The 22,119-nt window shown below is 40.8% G+C and overlaps 1 protein-coding gene across 3 annotated transcripts in view; it reads left to right on the top strand.

Annotated features, from left to right (window-relative positions):
* smc5 (structural maintenance of chromosomes 5) overlaps positions 1 to 22,119 on the top strand; it is a 52,258-nt gene that overhangs the window by 9,360 nt on the left and 20,779 nt on the right. For all 3 annotated transcript variants that reach the window (XM_061788607.1, XM_061788600.1, XM_061788614.1), the window contains 9 exons: positions 2,264 to 2,425; positions 3,548 to 3,619; positions 11,964 to 12,219; positions 12,283 to 12,437; positions 16,079 to 16,192; positions 16,301 to 16,395; positions 19,228 to 19,360; positions 19,446 to 19,619; positions 20,027 to 20,196. In XM_061788607.1, the coding sequence (XP_061644591.1) occupies positions 2,264 to 2,425; positions 3,548 to 3,619; positions 11,964 to 12,219; positions 12,283 to 12,437; positions 16,079 to 16,192; positions 16,301 to 16,395; positions 19,228 to 19,360; positions 19,446 to 19,619; positions 20,027 to 20,196 (1,331 nt within the window). The remainder of the gene's footprint in view (positions 1 to 2,263; positions 2,426 to 3,547; positions 3,620 to 11,963; positions 12,220 to 12,282; positions 12,438 to 16,078; positions 16,193 to 16,300; positions 16,396 to 19,227; positions 19,361 to 19,445; positions 19,620 to 20,026; positions 20,197 to 22,119) is intronic.

Raw genomic sequence — 22,119 nt, 5'->3', positions numbered from 1 at the left:
ATGTCAAATGGTCAGATGAAACCAAAATAGAACTTTTTGGTAAAAACGGAACTTGTCATGTTTGGAGGAGAAAGAATGCTGAGTTGCATCCAAAGAACACCATACCTACTGTGAAGCATGGGGGTGGAAACATGCTTTGGGGCTGTTTTTCTGCAAAGGGACCAGGATGACTGATCCGTGTAAAGGAAAGAATGAATGGGGTCAGGTATCATGAGATTTTGAGTGAAAACCATCTTCCATCAGCAAGGGCATTGAAGATGAAACATGGCTGGGTCGTTCAGCATGACAATGCTCCCAAACACACCGCCCGGGCAATGAAGGAGTGGCTTCGTAAGAAGCATTTCAAGGTCCTGGAGTGGCCTAGCGAGTCTCCAGATCTCAACCCTATAGAAAATCTTTGGAGGGAGATACTCGATGACTGACAAGAATTCACCCATTTCATTAAGCTTTAGAACAAACGTGCCCAAGTGTTTAGATTGATGCACAGTGTGAACCATCTTCTTAGTTAGTTTCTTTTGGTGTGATATACGAAGAAAACAAACCATGACAATATTTCAAAGCCAGGAAAATTAGTGTTGTCGGCCGTCTACAATGTTATTTTTAGCATATTCGGCCTGCGGATCGTAGTTTGTACCCCCTTGGTCTAAACCCAGTTCACATTCTATGTTAGTGGGTGAACAATCCAACACTCAGTGAATTCTGCGTCACAATGATAGGAAGAGCCGACATCCATGGACCAAAAACCGATGTCGCTATGAACGCTTGGCTGCCAGAAGAGGCTGAGATATAGCTTGTTACCAATTAGAGCAAAGCTGTTTTCCATATTCAGATTAAGGGGAACAGCAGTCCGAGGTGTATTTATTATTATTTTTTGACTGACTGGGAGCATTTCCGGGGTGTGCATTGTGCAAAACAACATCGGTTTGGCTAAAGACCCCCGAAAATGTCACCTACGAAGAGACACGCTTACAAAGCACAGTTTCAACTGCAAGCTATCATTTGCGCAGAGGAACATGGGAATCGAGCAGCCGCAGGAGAATTCAAGATCAACGAATCCATGGTTCGCAAGTGGAGGAAGCAGGAAAACGAGCTTCGCCAAGTCAAGAAGACCAAGCTGAGTTTCCGCGGGAAAAAAAGAAAAACAAAACGCGGAAACAAGGCGAGGTGGTCCGAGTTGGAAGACCAACTCGAGCAATAGATTAATGAGCAAAAAACAGCCGGGAGAAGCATATCAAGTCATCATTCGACTGAGGGCAATAACTCTGCCATGTGCAGCAAGTGAGGAAGCTTGCCATCATTCCGGAAGGCTTGACGAACCGCTGGACATCCATGTAAACAGGGCGTTCAAAGTGAAGTTGCGAGCGGCGTGGGAGCCATGGATGACAGATGGCAAACACAGCTTTACTAAGACAGGGAGACAACGCCGGACGAGTTACGCCATCATATGTGAATGGATTGTGGATGCTTGGGCTAAGGTATCTGCTTTGAGTGTTGTCCGAGCTTTCGCGAAAGCAGGTATCATTGCTGAACAGCCCCCCGGCAACGAGACCAACTCTGACAATGACAAGAGGGAACCCGCCGTGTTTGTTGAAGAACTTGCCCAGCTGTTCATTTCGGATACAGAGGACTTTGATGGATTTGTGGAGGAGGATTGATAAAAAAAATAACATGAGTACACTGTTAAATACTTCAATAAAGTACAACCGAACTCAGTTTTGCTCCCGCTGCCTTTTTAAAAACTTTGTTTTAGCGTGCATGCATGCTACCGTATGTTTTAAGCTAGCGTATGTTTTACCATGCCTGCGCCCAGTAATACGGTGCACCTTATGTATGTGTTAAATACAGAAATAGACCCCGTAACTGAGACTGCGCCTTTTAATACGGTGCGCCCTATGGTCGTGAAAATACGGTACATATAGAATATTATTGAGAAATCCAGCCGTCTCATCTGCCAGGTGTTTTGGAACAACTGGGATAGCTTTTTAAAAAAAGGGTTTCCAGCTGTAATTATTTTGCAAACCCAATAGAAGGACATCAAAGATTCTTAAAAAAAATTGAAAAATATATATAGGCGTGGTATGGGACCTTTAAATTCCTGGTTTATTTCCATTTAGTCACACAATTTCCCATTTGATTCCAATAGAAAGTTTTCAACTTTGAAAAGTCTCGGAATTTTGCAACCCTAGTGGTGAGTTGTGAACTATAAACCCTCGCACAGAGTGTTCATCCAAATATTGAAGCTGCGGTTTCCCTCTGCTTGTAGGAGTATGAAACCACCCGCAATGAGCTTGAGGGTGTGAAGAAGGAACGAGACAAGGTTAAAAAGCAGCTCATCGTCCTCAAGCAGGCCCATATGCCCATGTTGACTAAGCTTCAGTCGATTGAAGAGCAGTTGAAGCCCAGTGATGCACAAATGAAGGCAAAGGTGACCCATTTTACATTCTGCCCAAAGCGTCATTATCCATTTCTATCTTTAACTATAGACATGTATTTTTCCCCGATTTAATTTTTAAATTTTACCATAATTTATACACAGTAAAGTACCTCGTAGTTCAACCACAATCTGTTCAGTGACGCTGGCCCAGCTTCCATTTAAAACATTTGTCTTTAATAGTTAATTCCTGTTACCATGCACAAACATATACAGTAGTGCCTTGATTTTCCAGTTTAGTTTGTTCCGTGATCATGCTCGTAACTTCAATCACTTCTATCTCGAATCAAGTTTCCCTATTCGAATGAATGGAAATGTCATGAATACACACACTAGGGCCATAACAATACACCAAAGTCACGATTCGATACGCATCATGATTTTTGACCCACGGTTCATCACACAATTACATTTTTTTGGGGGGCGGGGAGGTTAAAAAAAAAAAAAAAAGAAGAGATTATGATGGCAAAAGCTGAACCATTATTTAGAACACTTGATTATACATGATTGTAAAAATTTACGTCTCTGAGACTTCCGTTCTGTGCTGTAAACCAGAAATAAAATAAAAAACACCTTTTCTCTTACTGTCTGCCTCTGGCCAGGAAGCGCCACACTGCATGCCTAGCACACTGGTTAAATGTGTGCACGAAGCATCTCACGTGCAGCCACTTCCACAGCTTAGCAAGAGCAATGTTTTTATAATTTTCAGTGGTTAACGAACGAACGTGGAACGAGGGCGTTTTACGGCCGCTACCAGTATTTCTGCCACACAGCTGAGCACACACACACACAACACACATTCTTACCAGTGTCGCCCTCCAGAAGAAATGTCACAGAACGTTATAAAAAAAAATCTAAGCATGCATGCAGTGAATCTTCAATTAATCTTCTGATGCTGGCTGAAGTGAGGTCTACTGAGTTGCGCAGACAGCTCGTCTGATACAATGTTGCGTATAATGATAGCTCAAACCCCACATTTTATAACTTTATGGGCATTTGAACTTAAAGGTACCACTCTAAGTATGATATTGCATTGAAGCATCTTGTGTTTTAGCATCCCTGGCTGAAATGTGCAATATAATCAGTGTTTGTTGTTTGTAATAACTTAATTTTCAGAGTGCTGCGATCAAAGAAGCTTCCTCGAAATGCAAACAAAAACAAGATCAATTGGATCGAATGCACAAAGAGGTGAGTGACAAATCGCAGACCTGCGCCAGGGTGAAAAGCTGGTGGCCTGCATATCAACGCAAAACATTCCTGACAAAGAACAGTATGTTTTGTGTAAAAAAAAAAAAAAAAAAAAAAAAAAAGTCAAGTGAAATAATCAAAAAGGGTTAGGAAATCCAGTTGACAGTTGACCATCTGCTTGATTTGTGATGTCTTAATGGGACCAGTCATGGGCCAGTATCAGATTCTGATGGTACGATGACCTTGAGGAAAAAGACGTTGCTTGGATGGCAGAATATGTTTCTCCAAAACCTGTATGCACCTTTCAGCATGAATGGTGCCTTCACAGATGTGTAAGTTACCCATGCCATTGGCACTAACGCAGCCCCATAACATCACAGATGCTGGCTTTTGAACTTTGCGTCCATAGCAGTCCGGAAGGTTCTTTTCCTCTTTGGCCCGGAGGACACGACGTCCACAATTTCCAAAAAGCAATTTGAAATGTGGACTCGTTGGACCCCAGAACACTTTTCCACTTTGCATCAGTCGATCTTAGATGAGCTCCTGGCCCAGAGAAGCCGGCGGCGTTTCTGGGTGTTGTTGATAAATGGCTTTTGCTTTGCATAATAGAGTTTCAAGTTGCACTTACGGATGTAGCGTCAAACTGTATTTACTGACATTGGTTTTCTGAAGTGTTCCTGAGCCCATGTGGTGAAATCCTTTACACATTGATGTCGTTTTTTGATGCAGTGCCGCCTGAGGGATCGAAGGGCACGGGCATTCAATGTAGGGTTTTCGGCCTTGCCGCTTTCATGCAATGATTTCTCCAGATTCTCTGAATCTTTTGATTATATTATGGACTGTAGATGATGAAATCCCTAAATTCCTTGCAATTGTACATTGAGGAACATTGTCCTTAAACTTTCCAACTATTTTCTCACGCACTTGTTCACAAAGAGGTGAACCTCGCACCATCTTTGCTTTTGAATGACTGAGCAATGCAGGGAAGGTCCTTTTATACCCAATCATGGCACCCACCTGTTCCCAATTAGCCTGTTCACCTGTGGGATGTTCCAAACAGTTGTTTGATGAGCGTTACTCAACGTTTTGCCACCTGTCCCATCTTTTTTGGAATGTATTGCAGACATAAAATTATAAGTTAATGATTACTTGGCAAATAAAGATGATTCTGATTCTGATTATTTGCTAAAAACAATCAAGTTTATCAGTTTGAACATTAAATATCTTGTCTTTGTAATGTATTCAATTAAATATAGGTAGACCATGATTTGCAAATCATTGTATTCTGTTTTTATTTATGTTTAACACAACCTCCCATCTTCATTGGAATTTGGATTGTAAAAGTTAGAACATTCCTCCTTCATGAGGTATACAGTGGGTACGGAAAGTAGTCAGACCCCCTTAAATTTTTCACTCTTTGTTATATTGCGGCCATTTCCTAAAATATTATTTTTTTTCCCTCATTAATGTGCACAGAGCACCCCATATTGACAGAATTTTTTTTATTGTTGACATTTTTTGTAGATTAAAAAAGAAAAACTGAAATATAACACAGCCATAAGTATTCAGAACCTTTGCTGTGACACTCATATTTAACTCTGGTGCTGGCCATTTATTCTGATTATCCTTGAGATGTTCTACACCTTCATTGGAGTCCAGCTGTGTTTTATTACACTGATTGGACTTGATTAGGAAAGCCACACCTGTCTATATAAGAACTTACAGCTCACAGTGCATGTCAGAGTAAATGAGAATCATGAGGTCAAAGAAACTGCCTGAAGAGCTCACAGACAGAATTGTGGCAAGGTACAGATCTGGCCAAGGCTACAAAAAAGAATTCTGCTGCACTTAAGGTTCCTAAGAGCACAGTGGCCTCCATAATCCTTAAATGGAAGACGTTTGGCATGACCAGAACCCTTCCTAGCGCTGGCCGTGCGGCCAAACTGAGAAATCGGGGAAGAAGAGCCTTGGTGAAAGAGGTAAAGAACAACTCAAAGATCACTGTGGCTGAGCTCCAGAGACGCAGTCGGGATATGGGAGAAAGTTCTAGAAAGTCAACCATCACTGCAGCCCTCCACCAGTTGAGACTTTATGGCACAGTGAAGACACATGAAAGCCCGAATGGAGTTTGCTAAAAAAAATAAAAAAATAAAAAACACCTGAAGGACTGCAAGATGATGAGAAATAAGTTTCTCTGGTCTGATGAGACCAACATAGAACTTTTTGGCCTTACTTCTAAGCAGTATGTGTGGAGAAAAGCAGCCACAATAAAGTCCCAACAGTGAAACATGGTGGTGGCAGCATCATGCTGTGGGAGTGTTTTTCAGCTGCGGGGACAGGACGACTGGTTGTAATCGAAGGAAAGATAAATGCAGCCAAGTACAGGGATCCTGGATGAAAACCTTCTCCAGAGTGCTCAGGACCTCAGACTGGGCCGAAGGTTCACCTTCCAACAAGAGAATGACCCTAAGCACACAACTAAAATAACGGAGTGGCTTAAGAACAACTCCTCGACTGGTCTTGGCCCAGCCAGAGCCCTGACTTGAACCCAATTGAGTATCTCTGGAGAGACATGAAAATGGCTGTCCACCAACATTCACCATCCAACCTGATAGAACTGGAGAGGATCTGTAAGGCGCAATGGCAGACGATCCCCAAATCCAGGTGTCAAGAACTTGTTGCATCATTCCCAAAAAGGCAGTATTAGCTCAAAAGGGTGCTTCTACTAAATATTGAGCAAAGAGTCTGAATACTTATGGCTGTGTGATTTTTCATTTTTTCTTTTTTAACAAATCTGAAAAAATTTCAATTCAGTTTAAGGTGCTGTTTGTACATTAATGAGGAAAAAAAATAAACTTAAAATGATTTTAGCAAATGGCTGCAATATAACAAAGAATGGAAAATTTAAGAGGGTCGGAATACTTTCTGTACCCACTGTATTATTAAATATACTTTTTGTAAATGACATACAGTGCTGTGAAAAACTATTGGCCCCCTTCTCAAATTCTTAAATTTTTTATAGTTTCTCCACTTCAAACGTAAATTTAAGACAAATATAACCCTTTTTCAATGGTGATTTTATTTATTTAGGGGCAAAAAAACTATTCAAAGTTACCTGGCCCTGTGTAAAAAAGTAATGGCCCCCTAAACCTAATAACTGGTTGGGCCATCCTCAGCAGTACCAACTGAAATCAGTCGTTTTCTATACTTGGCAATGAGTCTTTCACATCTCTGGAAATATTTTGGCCCACTGTTCTTTGCAGAATTGTTTGAATTCAGCAAAAATGGAGGGTTTTCGCTCATGAATGTCCTTTTTAAGGTCATGTGACTGCATTTTAATGACTAGGCCACTCAAAAACCTTCATTTTTTTTTTTAAGGCATTCAGAAGGTGACTTGGTCGTGTATTTTGGATTGTTACCCTGCTGCAGAACCCAAGTGTGCTTCAGCTTGAGGCCGAATATTCTCATTAAGGATTTTCTGTTAAAGAGCAGAAATTATGCTTCCATCAGTCACAGCAAGTTGTCCAGGTCCTGAATGTGAAAGCACCCCAAGACCATCACACTACCACCACCATGTTTGACTGTTGGTATGATGGTCTTTTTCTAAAATGCTGTGCTACATTTACGCCAGATGTAACAAGACACGTTTTACAGAAAGCTAAACTTTCATCTCATCAGTCCATATAATATTCTCCCAATAGTCTTAGGAATCATTCAGATGTTTTTTTTGCAAAAGTTAGGCAAAGTTTTGTTGTATTTGGTTAGCAGTGGTTTTCGCCTTGGAACTCTGCCATGGATGCCATTTTTGCCCAGTCTCTTCCTTATTGTTGTGTCATGAACACTGACTTTAACTGAGGTAAGGGAGGACTGCAGTTCTTTGGAAGTTGTCCTGAGTTCCTTTGTGCCCTTCTGGATGAGTCATTGCTGTTCTCTTGGGATAATCTTTGCAGGCTGGCCACTCCTAGGAAGGTTCACCACTGTTCCATTGTTTCTCCATGTGAGGATAATTACTCTCCCTATGGTTCGCTGGAATCCTAGAAATGGCTTTTGTAACCCTTTCCGGACTGATGTCAATTACTTTATTTCTCGACTGTTCTGGAATTTTGTTGCAGCTTTTTTAGATCTTTTGTCCGACTTGATTTTATCGGGACAGATTCTGTTTAAGTGATTTCTTGATTGAACAGGTCTGGAGGTAGTCAGGCTTGGGTGCGATTAGTGAAAATTAACCAAAAATTGTGATTAGCTACAATTAATTCAGGATAACAAGGGGGTTACTTTTTCACACAGGGCCAGGTAACTTGGAATAGTTTTTTACATTGTTTTGATGATCGGAAGCATTAAAGTGGGGAAACTATGCAAAAATATAAACATTTTAGAAAGGGGCCAATACTTTTTCACAGCACGGTACATACTGTATTTGTGTCATTGTTTTGTAGAACCATATTTTAGATTTAGTTGTGGCTCAGTATCGATGGGATTGTGGAGAAACAGAAAAACTGTGTTTGCTTCAGGTGGGAGGAGACACATGGAAAGTCAGGATTGAGTATACCTAACCTGCAAGCGAGCAGGTTAGGTACACAGAGTCAGTTACTGCGGTAAACGAGTCTGAATTCCTCTTCCTCAGCAACTGGTATGTATTTAATACGTTGTACAAAAGCTTTTGTTTGCAATGACAGATTCAAGATGGCTCCTGGATGGAGAAACTAGTCGCCTGCATTGCTCTGGTGTGATTCTGGCCCGTTCCGCCACATGAGCAGTGTTCAAATCTTGAAGGTTCTGTGGGCTTCTTTTATGGACCTTGAGTTTCAGTTCTTTCGATTGGATTCAAGTCAGGTGATTGGCTGGGCCATTCTTTTTCCCTGTGTCATTTCTACTTTCTTGGTATGTATGGATTACTTGGGTTGTCCCCAACATCTGGTGAAATTTTCATGTCAATAGCACCATTGGAAATATATTTAATTAGAAAAATGATGATGTGCTAAATACTTATTTCAGCTGCTGTATATCTGTATTCCGTGATGATTAATTGCAGGGACTCATCGTTCTTGGGATGGGCAAAAATTCCCAGAAACTCACTCGTAAACCTTGTTGAAAGCCTTCCCACAACAGTTGAAGCTGTTATAGCTGCAAAGAGTGGACCTTCTCTCATTTTCCTCATTCATCAACTCCTCAAAGTATTCTTTCCCTCTATCCAGCACACTACTGGCACCAGTCAACACATTTCCATCACTATCCTTAATTACCGTAACCCGCTGCACATCCTTCCCATCTCTATCCCTCTGTCTGGCCAACCTGTAGAGATCCTTTTCTCTTTCTTTAGTGGCCAACCTCGCATACATATCATCATATGCCTCTTGTTTGGCCTTTGCCACATCTACCTTTAACCTACGTCACATCTCAATGTATTCCTACTCTCGGTCCTCTCAGTGTCCCACTTCTTCTTAGCTAACCTCTTTCCTTGTATGGTTTCCTGTACTTTGAGGTTCCACCCTCAAGTCTCCTTCTCCCTTTCCCTGCCAGAATATACACCAAGTACTCTCCTGCCTGTCTCTCTGATCACCTTGGCTGTCGTGGTCCAGTCTTCTGGAAGCTCCTCCTGTCCACCGAGAGCCTGTCTCACCTCTTCCCGAAAAGCTGGACAACACTCTTCCTTTCACAGCTTCCACCACATGGTTCCCTGATCTGCCTTTGTCTTCTTAATCTTCCTCACCAGAGTCATTTTACACACCACCATCCTATGCTGTCTAGCCAAACTCTCCCCTACCACTACCTTACAGTCAGTAACCTCCTTCAGATTACATAATCTGCACATGATGTAATCCACCTTTGTGCTTCTACCTCCGCTCTTAAAGGTCACTTTATGTTCCTGCCTCTTCTGGGAAAAAAAGTGTTCACTACAGCAATTTCCATCCTTTTGGCAATGTCTACCACCATCTGTCCCTCCAAGTTCCTTCCCTGGATGCCAAACCTATCCATCAATTCTTCATCACCCCTGTTTCCTTTACCAACATGCCCATTACAATCTACACCAATCAAGACTCTCTGTCTGGGATGCTCAGAACTACTTCATCTAGCTCCTGCCAGAATTTCTTTCACCTCTAGGTCACATCCTGCCTGTGGGGCATAGCCACTAATCACATTATTCGTAACACCCTCAATTTCAAGTTTCAGCCTCATCACTCAATCTGATACTCTTTTCACCTCCAAGACATTCTTAGCTAACTCTTCCTTTCAAATAACCCCCACTCCATTTCTCTTACGATCCACACCATGGTAAAATAATTTAAACCCTGCCCCTAAACGTCTAGCCTTACTGCCTTTCCACCTGCTCTCCTGGACACACAATATATCAACCTTTCTCCTAATCATGATGTCAACCAACCCCCGAGATTTTCCTGTTATAGTCCCAACATTCAAAGTCCCCACATTAAGTTCTAGGCTATGTGCTTTCCTCTTCTTTCTGCCTGAGAACCCACTTTCCACCTCTCCTTCGTCTTCCACCCACAGTAGCTGGTCTGGTGGCGGCCGTTGTTAACCCGGTCCACGCCCAATCCGTTATGGAATTCTTTGAATGAACGTTCATATTTGTTTGGCAAAGTTTTAAACCAGATGTCCATCCTGACCCAACCCCTCTGCATTTATCCGGGCTTGGGACCAGCCTACAGTTTGCACTGGCTTGTGCCCCCCATAGGGGTGCATTAATCATGTGGAACACAATAAGGATATTAAATATGAACTATTTCAGTCAAGGTGCATCGCATAAGACTTCTTTAACTTGAAATTTTATTTAGGAGAATAATGATTAGAAAGTGAAGAGCCAAGAGACAAAATAGGGTGAGGCAGAAAGGACAGATGTTTTTGAAATTTTACTGAGTTTATTTATTTTTTAAATAAATGAAATCACCATTTAAAAACAGCATTTTAAGTTCACTTTGGTTATATTTGTCTATTTACATTTGTTTGATGATCTTAAAAGTGGGGAAACTATGCAAGAATCTGAGAATGGGGCCTATACTTATTCACCGCACTACATATTAGTTTTTATGTTTGCTCAATTATGAAGTCACATATTATATTATATTTAAGTTAACAAAAAACATATTTACATCTAAATAATGTGTTCAGTATTGAGGCAGTGGTGCACCCTAATTTTATGGTTTAAACAATGTGGCTTTAGGGAAAGCTTTCTCCTCACAGCGTATCATTATGAGACATGAACGTCTTCTGCTCTTTGACAACTCAATAGGTCATCAATCTTTATACTGTGCAGAGCAAGTTCTTGGCTCGTATCACTGATACCATGGAAGGAGAAATTCTTCCTTAAAGCCACAGTGTTAAAATCATAATGTTAGGGTGCACCACTGCTTTAATTTTTAACACATTTTGTTTTGTTGAACACAAATAAATTCATTGATAACTAACGGTAGTTTTGAAATCATAAATCAAGAAAAATAGTAAATATTGGTCACTTGATTTTAAAAAGGGGTTTGGTAGCCAAAGAAATGCCTGTGATATCTCAACATTATTAAAAGTAAAGATGATTTGCATTTTTGGTCCGTAGTTTAGCAAGATGCCTTAAGTAGACACATGATTTGCTCTAGCGGGCTACATAAAATGATATTGTGGTCTATATCTGGTTTGACACTATTTGACACACTACACACTATTTTATGTCTTGTATTTCATTTATATTTAACCATACACTGATAAAAATATGGTAAATATAACTGTTCTGGGGCTGGATCTGATTAATAGCATTGCCATTCATTTCAATGGGAAACATTCGGTTCGCAAAATTCTCTGTTTGTGAATGGAGTCACGGATCGAATTGTGCTTGTGAACCGAGGTTCTGCTGTACTTTATTTATCCCCTGAGGGAAATTAAATTGTTGCAGCAGCAATATTCACACAGCTATACGCTCATATTAATAAGTGCGTGAAGCCTCGCAATGGTGAGGTACTGTTGATCAATTGTTATGTGTAGACTTGGTCTCATGGTGTCAAATGTCAACAGTTTTATGAATCAGAATCATCTTTACCACCAAGAGAACTGTCTACATACCAATTCTAGTTGAACCAGGAAATCTATTGTTCTCTTCATGGATCGTGGTTTAGCTCCTTGATAGAGAGCAAACGGCAGGTTGTGCAAAAAGTACTGAAACATTGAACAGTTGGACATCTATCCAAAAGTTAAGAGGTTGAATTAAGTACATCTGTAAAGGTTATCGTGCATTTTAGGTTCATCCTGAAATTTCAGCCGAAAGCCCTACTTCCCAAATTTTTTGGTGTGTACTGTGAGATGTACAGTATATTAAATTGTTAAAAGTGACTGCTCCTATTCACAGGTAGAAGATATAAAACAGGAATTTAAAATGAAGCAGACTGAAGAAGAAGATCAGAGGAAGCGCATCGAAAACATCAAATTGATGACCGAGGACTTGAAAGTCGTGCTTGCTGAAGTTGACAACCAACCAGACGTGACGCCAAGGATCAGTGAAGTCAATGCCGAGTTGAGGCACATCCAAATGGAGAGGGGAAAAGTGGAAAAAGAGAAAACCGACTTGCGCCGAGAGAAGGACAACCTGTCTGCAGAGTTGAGAAGTAAGTATCAAGGACAAGTGATGTTATGATTGCCAGATCATTTTCTTTTGTGGTGTTTGACAGTGTTGGAGAAAAAGCTCACTGACATGAATAACATGATGACGATGAAAGAGGAGAAGCTGCGTGGACGCCACAGGGACACACACGTGGCTGTGGAGTGGTTGAGGCAGAACAGACACCTCTTCAGTGGAAACGTGTGCGAGCCCTTGATGCTTGTGGTGAGTCGGATTTACACCCAAAGTATTGCTTAATGGAGACTTAAACTCTTATCCCCCTTCCTTTAGATAATGCAAACGACAATGACGTTATTCAAAACAAGTGTTGATTTTTTTTTATACGGAAGCACAGGTACCAATACTAATGTCATGCCGATATGTCTACACTCAGGCTTGAAAAAAATGCTCTGATCCTGCGACACCGATACCATTTGACTAGCCTAACATATCTTCTGGGCAGATGAAGTAGGACCAATGTCAGCTTGATATAGGTTTTCCTGTCTGTGACATTGCAGGGGATCATGGGAGTATCAAACAGTTTATTTTTTTCTGGCTCTATTGAGTGGGACGGTCTGAGAAGCATACCACATCTCCCATAATCCCAAGTACTCAATTGTAAGTACTTGTACTCCGTATGTGTGGAATCGGTGAAATATATCACTATATATGACTGAACAGCCACCATCATTAATTTGTTTATGGTTATGTTTTGTTGGATAAAATGCTTTTTTGAAATGCTTGACAGTTCATTTAGAATCCCATTAAAATAAAACTACGTGTTTCGCCTGGTCCTTCATGTTTTCTTTAAAGAATAGTACCCATCTTAGAAATTTTGCCCGTGTAATCAAACATATAAGCACAACTGTGTGTTTTCTAATTTACAAAATAAAAGTAGGGCTGCCAATTTCAAAATAAGAGCATGTAAATAAAAAGAAAGTATTACGCGTTCAAATAAAGTGCTTAACTTCAGAATAATTATTTGAAAAAACAAACAAAATACAGATAATGCTTCATGTTTTGATCATATGGGTAGGAGCAAAATCATTATACATAACTAGAAGGGTTTTGCAGAATTTGAAGTCAACTTTTGGGGTGCGTATTATACATGGCTGCGCATTATATACGACAAATTACTGTTAAAAAAAAAAAAAAAAAAAAAGCTGTCCATGTTCAAATTAAGTGCTGAACTTAAGAAAAATAGTTTGAGTTTGCCCCTTTTCTGTTTGGCATCTTGACACAACAGTGAAGTCTCAAACAATTTTACATATTTGAATTTAACAAATCTTAGCTGAACCGTTTTAGAGGTTATGTTTGTTCAAAACCTTTGTTTTGGTTTACAATGGCGTTTCGCATATTATGTGCACTTTTAATCACAGCTCCCAGTGGGCACTTCTCATTGAGAATTACAAACAAAAATGACTGCCTGTTCCATTTTAAGCGCCGTTTGTTCCAAATTTTCTTTAACTCAATTTACAAACACTCTCTCCTTGTCTCTGTCTAGTCTGTGCGCAGTCAGTGATTTCAGTAATAGCCGCTTGCCGCAGATTTGATTGGTTAAACGGGTGGCGGAACTTGCATGTGATTGGTCGGTACAGTTCATCACTACCGTTAAGCCTCAACTATGTTGCGCAGCTTAAAATAGAAGCTCCCCGTTAATCTATTCAAATGTAGGTGGCACGGTGGATTTTTTTTAATTTAATCTATTCAAATGTAGGCGGCATGGTGGATGACTGGTTCACAGTTATGAGGACCTGGGTTCAAACCCGGTCTCGCCAGTGTGGAGTTTGCATGTTCTCCCCGTGCCTGAGGTTTTCTCCGGGTACTCCGGTTTCCTCTCACATCCCAAAAGCATGCATGGCAGGTTGATTGAAGACTCTAAAGCTGGTTATTTTTCAGGATTTTCCAAAATATTTATTTATTTGATTCAATTTTAGTACATTCTTATTTTTAAAGTCACTTTATGTAACCCATTGGTTAATAACAAATGGATCAGTTTTACTCATGCCTACTGTTGCTGATTATTTTTCTTTGTTTGAGTAACATCACTTCATCATGCCTTTTCTAACATTCCACACCCTGAGTAAAGTATGTATGATTATTAGGCTTGACGCGATCAGGATTTTTGGGACCGATCAGCGAGTTTAAAAAAACGATCACCGATCCGATCACATGATGGAGGAATGTGTCTAGTTAAATGACCTGTTAATTTACTGTATATACTCGTGTACTTAATTGCTCCAAAAAATATATTTACAATAGATAATGTATCTTTGTTCATCTATTTATGCCATAATGACAGACAGAACAAATGGATGGTCTTCTATTAGATGGCAGGAAGTAAATACAGTAATTAATGTAACCACTTTTTGTGACATTTTTGTTTGTTGGTGTGCTGTGAGATTTTTCAATTGTAAAATATGTTCCTTGGCTCCATAAAGGTTGGAAATCACTGTTGTAGTCAGGTCATGTATTTTAAACAGTCAGGTCAAACCAACATTACATGACAGAAATTACTTTATTTTAAATTAAATTACTTCACCCACACCGAAACTTTAGAGCATGATTCGACAGAACAGCGGCATGCTTACGTCCAACCATTCGTGGTACCACTAGCTTGCTAGGCTACATAACGTTTTTGTTGCCTGCTTGCGAGCCGTATCGTTTTAAAAGTACGTGAACATACCTGAAGCAAGCCTTAAACAAACGTCCTCTCCTGAGCACCGGTGACCACCAACACGTTTTTCCCCATTTTGTTCTTACAAACACACGGCGCGATCCATTATTGTTGTGGTCGCCACGGTAACGAGTGTATCCGTTTGTGTTGACACAATGTAGCCAAGTGATCGGAAAAAACTGGATGCGGTGGTATCGGAATAAAAGATTTTATTGCAGTAGTCTGACATTGTGCAATCGTGAAAGAGCAAATTTGTCTTGTAGTCTGATCCGGGCATTACGTGTTGTCTGTCTCAGACGTGTCTGTTCCATACCGCCGACATGTTTTTTAATTTTTTAAATAACTTTATTGGCCGTCAGATATTTACAGGACTATGCCAAAAGACATGCGATAAGGCTAAAAATAAACTAGCTTTTGGCGATGGCGACGTGGAGTAAATGTCTTTTGCGGAGCCGATTGATTGGATCGTCGAATTATGACATTAAAGCCGATCAGCATAAAATGCTCATTATCGTCCGATACCGATAATGCCAATAAAATCGGAGTAAAGTCTAATGATTATTGCTGATATCGGGTCGGACTGATGTCTGTATCGGCCAGTATTGAAGGTTGCGATATCGGTATTGAATCAGAAATAAAAAGGTTGGTTTGGGACTCTAATAACAACTGCAATAACACTTGCAAAAAGAATCTGCAATATAGCAGAACTGGGAAGCGTGAACCCTGGTATAGCGGGGGATTACTTTATCTGTATTCCACACCCCCACCCCACCCCTGGAAAAACAAAAAACCAAACATTTCAGGGATGAATATTTTTTTATTTATTTTTTTTTATTTTTTATTTTTTTAATAGGCACCATGCCATTGGTAATGCTCAGGACCTACCGCAACTCCACAATTGCCTTCCACCTGGCCCCTTTCTTGTCATTTGAAAAACAATGTGAAAATAATTTCACTCATGTTTGTTTCTTAGCTGGAGTTAAACTTGCAAGTCGCTTTTTTAAAAAATAGTTACAGGGGTTGAAGAAGTGTGCTTAGGTTCACAAGCTCCTCTCTGTTTGCAACCATGTTGTTGTAAGCAGTGCACGCCAGTGGGGATGGGCTTTGAACTCTTAAAAAAATGCATACAAAATATCTACTAATTGGCCAGCCCTCATACAGTATATGCTTTTAAATTTTGCTTCCTCAGGTCAACATGAAAGATCATCGCTTTGCCAAGTACTTGGAGAACCACATTTCCTTCAATGACCTAAGGGCCTTTGTCTTCCAGAGGAAAGATGACATGGACAAGTTCTTATTAGAGGTGAGGATGCTTCTGATTGTTGTAGCTAGGCACCTTTAGAGGCAAATGCAATACTAATCAAGTTTAAACCCCAGCTAATGTATTTACTGTGAATGTTTCTGACTTTAGGTGCGTGACAAAATGAGCTTGAGAATCAATGCTATTATTGCTCCGGCAGAGACGTGGTCAAGAGCTCCTCCATCGCGTCATATTGAGTCTTTGAGGTGAGCGTAAGAAAAATCATTACGCACAGGGGTGCATATAAGTGGTTTGCAATAAGGGGCCCCAAAGTTAGGTAATTTCTCATGTATAATATGCTCTTGAGTATAATGCGTACCCCCAAAATCGACCCCAAAAATCAGGAAAACCGTTTTACCTATGTATAATTCTCACCATTTACTGCTATCCATATTCAATTAGTTTTTTCAAAGAAAAATTCTGCTCTGTGTGTATGCGCTGATGTAATTTAGATATATATGTTTGTTTTTTAGTACTTCCGTACCCGCTGACGTGCAGTGCTTGCCCTAACTACATGGCTGTGAACTCAGAGGAGCTTGTTTACAAAACCAGAGTCTGGGTTGACAACTTTGCAACCTTTCTAAACACTCTAGTGAATTTGTTTCAAAAAAGCAACAAGAATCTTGAAATCCTGCTACGAAAGGGACAACATCAGCGTAATAATTTCCCCATTACTTTACGTATGACAAGAAAGGAGAAATGAGTTCAAAATTTTGCAAAGACACACTTGGAATCTCCTAGATGCATGTAGGAAAATGTGTTACGGTCCAATGAAACTGAATTTAAACGTTTTTTTCCCTTACAGTAATTCCAGTATGTTTGGTGCAAACACAACACCATACTTACAGTGAAGCATGGTGGTGGCAGCATTATGCTCTGGGGCTGTTTTTCTTCACCTTGAACTGTTGCCTTGGTCAATTTGGTAGGAATTATGAATAGTCCCAAATAGCAGTCAGTGTTATCACAACAGGAAAAGCTAACTCCCTTTTAACATAAATATGAATGTGATTGGTTAAGTCTGAGCACAGCCACACCCCCAGTTATAAGAGGGTGTGGACACTTGTGCAACAACATCTCAATAGTTTCTAATAAAAAATGGTCAGAATTTAATAGTTTATGTTCACGTGTATGTCTATCAAATCCACCAGAAGAAGGGCCACTACACCAGAGCCTGATGAAAGACAGGAGCTGGAATGCTGTGGTCCATTAAGTGGCTTGTTTGTCAGAGAAAGTCAGAAGGCTTTTCTTCAAACATAACATACCAATGCATTTAAAAACTATAACACTCTCAAACACTGGTTCAAACCAAGGGCAGAATTGGCAGAATTCCTGAAAATTCAAACTCGGGATTGTCGTCTATGCAGTGCAGTGACTCAAACAACACTGACACAAAGCAAAACATAGGAAAGCAGTTTCTTCGGGGGCCAGAGTCAGCAGTTCATTTACAGTGCATCTAAAAAAAAAATGAAGGCCCATTCCTTTTAAGAAAACAATCAAAATCAGAATGAGCTTTATTGGCCAAGTACATTACAAGACAAACAAGAAATTCGTCTCCGGTAGTTGGAGCCACTCTAGTATGACAACAAACAGCCACTATAACAAGATATAAATTTAGGACATAAAAAAACACAAGTATGGAGAGTCATTGAGCAATGAAAGTGTACCACTAGTGTGGTGATCCTGATATAATTGCATTGTGCGAATTATACAGACTCCTCAAGCAATTGTAGCAATTTAAAGTAACTAACAGTGCAATGATCTGGTATAGTGACGATTGTGCAAATGGTGCAGAGTTCTCTAACACATAGGTGGCCAGTACTAACAACACTATGCAAATAGTCCAGTGTGATAGAAAAGTGAGTGAACGACAGAGATGTGCAAAATTGGCATCATGTAACAAAGATCTTTTAAGTCAACTCAACTGTTTAAGACGTTGATAGCAAGAGGGAAGAAGCTGTTGGAATGTCTGCTGGTATTAGTTTGTATTGTTCGATATCCCCTACCTGAGGGAAGGACCTGGAATAGGGGCTGACCAGGATGTGGAGGGTCCAAGAGGATTTTGTATGCCCTTGTCTTAGTTCTGGCAGCGTGCAAGTCCTCAAGAGTCAGTAGGTGGGTACCGATAATTTTTTTGTCAGTCTTGACTGTCCTTTGCAGTCTGATTTTTGTCCTCCTTTGTGGCAGCACCAAACTGTGATGGATGTGCACAGAATTTATTCAAGGACTGTGTAGAATTGCCTAAGAAGCTGCTGTGGCAGGCCGTGCTTCCTCAGAAGCCGCAGAAAGCCATCCTCTGCTGGATCTTTTTGAGGATGGACTTGGACAGCGTGAGGAGCAGCTTTTGCTCCCATTTATTTGCCAGGAACTTGAAGGTCTCGATGCTTGACACAGGGCATTTGGACAGCGTGAGGAGCAGCTTTTGTGAAGGATGTTTCCTGAAGTCCACAATGATCTCTACACTCTTGAGCATGTTCAGCTCCAGGTTGTGTTGTCCGCACCTGAGCTCCAGCAGCTCCACTTCCTGTCGATATGCAGACTCGTCACCGTCTAGGATGAGGCTGATAACTGTGGTGTTGTTTGCAAACTTCAGGAGTTTGACAGTTGGGTGTGTTGAGGTGCAGTTGTTCATGTAGAGTAAGAAGTGTAGCGGAGAGAGGGGGGCCCCCGTCCCGATGGTGCGTGTGGTGGAGGTTGTGTCCCCCAGCCTCACCTGCTGTGTCCTGCTTGTCCGGAAGCTGTAAATTCAATGGCAGATGGCAGGGGAGTCGCTGAACTGGAGAAGCTAGGAGGAGAGGAGTTAGGGGATGATGGTGTTGAATTAAAATGTAGAACTGAAGAAACCTTTTGGATTAAAGGTGAAAGGTCTTCAACAAACAGTCCAGTTGCCTCGATTCAAGCTTTGCTGATTATTGTCAAATATTTCTGACTTCAATCAAAGTGTGATAAAAAACAAAGCATGTAATAAATTAGATTGATTCAGTCCCACCACTGTTATCAATATTTAACTTCAATTAATTTCCCTTTTTTGTCTTCTGCAGGCGCTTTGGGTTCTTCACCTATCTGCGCGAGACCTTTGATGCCCCCGAGGAGGTGATGAGTTACCTCTGTCAGCAGTATAAGGTGCACGAGATCCCCATAGGCAATGAGCAGACCGAAGCCATGATAGCAACGGTATTAACTTCACACAATTTCAAATGTCAAATTCCTGGCAGATAAGATGCAGGAATGAGGATTGAATTCAGCACATGTTTTGCAGGTGATAGAGGAGCCCTACATTAAGGTGCTGTACACAAAAGACCAGAGGTACGCGGTTAAGAAGTCCTACTACTCCAACATTACCTCTACCAAAAACACTACAGTGTATCCGTCCAAGTACCTCAGTATCGCAGTGGACACTGAGCAGAAACGGCAGCTGGAGCAGCAATTGAATGTGAGAGACACTCGCTGTTTACGTGCACTCAAGCTGACAAGAATTTGAAAATGAGCTCTGATTTGAAATGCATTCAACAGTTCCCTAATTTCATATCACGATTATTATGAACAAAATGTGTTATGAAAAATATGGAATATGGAATATGCCCATTTTTTCATTTTTAAAAATTTTCAACAGACCAGAACTTCATTGCTAATTCCCCGTTTTCCTCACATTACAGGAATGAGTGGACATAGACCTTGTATGTGGTTTTCTCCATTGATTCACCTTCTTTGTTGTTTATGTACAATGTCTCACGCACATACAGTAGTTACAGTTACCACACACAGCAAGTCACATTTTGAAGCGTTGGCAGTAATAAAAAAAATGGAATATATGGTAAACCATCGCCACCCTTCATGCAGGTTTGCCATTCAAGGTTACGAGACATTGATGAGCGGTTGAACATGATGCAAAAAGAAGCGACCGGACTGGATCGCCGTGACAATGAGCTGTTGTCAGAGAAGAAGAATCTATTGGAATTAAAGGGCAAAAAAAGACAACTGGAACAGAAAATCAGCACCAAACAGGACAGGTATGATCAAATCCACTGAGGCCTCTCTTAGCATGAGCTAGAGTAAAGTTTAAAGTCAGACTACAAGCTGCATACACACCCTCATCTATGATGCTGCCTTCAAGTTGAAGATGATCAAACTGGCCATTGAAAAAGGCAATCGATTGGCCAAATCCCAAGATTCTGGACCTTATATTTCCTGTACATATTTTATTCTGGCACTAGAATTATTTTTGCTTCTGTGTTACCTTGTGCTGTTTCTCTTTAGTTTCTTGGATTTAGCAGTGTTTGTTTGTATTCTACCTTCCCTGAACATAACAGTGGGAGGAACAAGGATGTGAACCCGTACAGAATTCTTAAATTTCCGCATAAATTGTTCATAAAATGTCTTCATCTAAGTCACAAGAATAAACAAACTGCTTAAAGTCTCCTTAAATTAATACAACACAAGCAATTATATGCTTTCATATTTCTATTGAAAATATCATGGAGACGTTCACAGGAAAGGGAGGAAAAAGTAAGTGAACCTCTTGGCTATGGATTCTCCAAGAGCTAATTAGAGTCAGGTGTGAGGCAACCTGGAGTCCAATCAATAAGACAAGATTGGAAGTGTAGTTTAAAGCTGCTCTGGCCACTTGAAAACATGCTCAACGAGGTAAAAAAAAGAACTCTAGAGCAGTGGACCTCAACCACCAGGCTGGGCTGCAGGCCATCTGGTACCGGGCCGCAAAGATAGGTTTGGAAGAAAAAAAAATTGCAGCGTAAGAGCTGGAGCACCACCAACCCCATCGGGGACACTCCGTCCACAACCCTCCTTCTACCATTAGCTTCATCCATCCATCCATTTTCTGATCCACTTATCCTCAAAAGGGTCGCGGGAGTGCTGGAGCCTATCCCAGCTATCATCGGGCAGGAGGCGGGGTACACCCTCAACTGGTTGCCAGCCAATCACAGGGCACACATAAACAAACAACCATTTGCACTCACATTCACACCTAGGGGCAATTTAGAGACGTCAATTAATCTACCATGCATGTTTTTGGGATGTGGGAGGAAACCGGAGTGCCCGGATAAAACCCACGCAGGCACGGGGAGAACACAGGCGGGGCCGGGGATTGAACCCTGGTCCTCAGAACTGTGAGGCAGATGCTCTAACAAGTCGACCACCGTGCCGCCGTGGTTCATGATTAGTGTAAATGCAGCCATTTGTATTTGTTTTGAAATACATGCTTTTATTTTGAAAATGTTGATGCCGGACGTTTGCCTGCTACTGTGTCTCCGTAAGCTTGACGAAGAGTGAGAAACGTCACGTCACTCACGTATGAATTACTTTTCTCTCCATTCATCGTTGTGTGCTGCAGCTGTGTGAACTTTCGTGATTAAGAAATTTATTGAACATCACGTTTTTGACTGTGAAGATTACTTCTGGGAGATCACTGCTGTTGGTTGAGAACCAGGCTAAAGTGGCCAGTATTACATTGCATTGTCTAGTGCTGTTAGCTACAGTGCTAATTAAGCAATGCTAGCTTTGTGATAATTGTAATGTCTTATGTTTTCCTTTTTTGTAAGTCTGAACTTTTAATTCTATGGGTAGGGGTGATGTGTTGAGGTGAACATCTGTCAAGAAAATGGAGCAAGCTCGATCACCTTCTGGAATGTCCGTCAGCGCCCCCTGTTCTAAATTCGCTCGCACAACTGAAATAGATGTGTGCGTCACACAGATTACAGTATTGGTGCATTAATTGGATGAAACCCTTTCATGTCGCTGAATTTGAGTGTGATGGTGCTTTAATTGAAATGTCGGCTTAGACTATGGCTCTAATATGATTGGGAGACCCTTGTTTGATTTCGGCTTTTTGTTGATGTCTGTATAACAACTGGATGTTAATTCCGGCGAGGGAAATAATTGCAGATCGGCATGATTCGGCTAATAGTTGTTAAATG

This window comes from Phyllopteryx taeniolatus, chromosome 1 (genome assembly GCF_024500385.1).
Source record: "Phyllopteryx taeniolatus isolate TA_2022b chromosome 1, UOR_Ptae_1.2, whole genome shotgun sequence".
Taxonomy (NCBI): domain Eukaryota; kingdom Metazoa; phylum Chordata; class Actinopteri; order Syngnathiformes; family Syngnathidae; genus Phyllopteryx; species Phyllopteryx taeniolatus.
The sequence above is the reverse complement of the archived record's forward strand: the minus strand, read 5'-3'. Positions and strand labels throughout refer to the sequence as shown.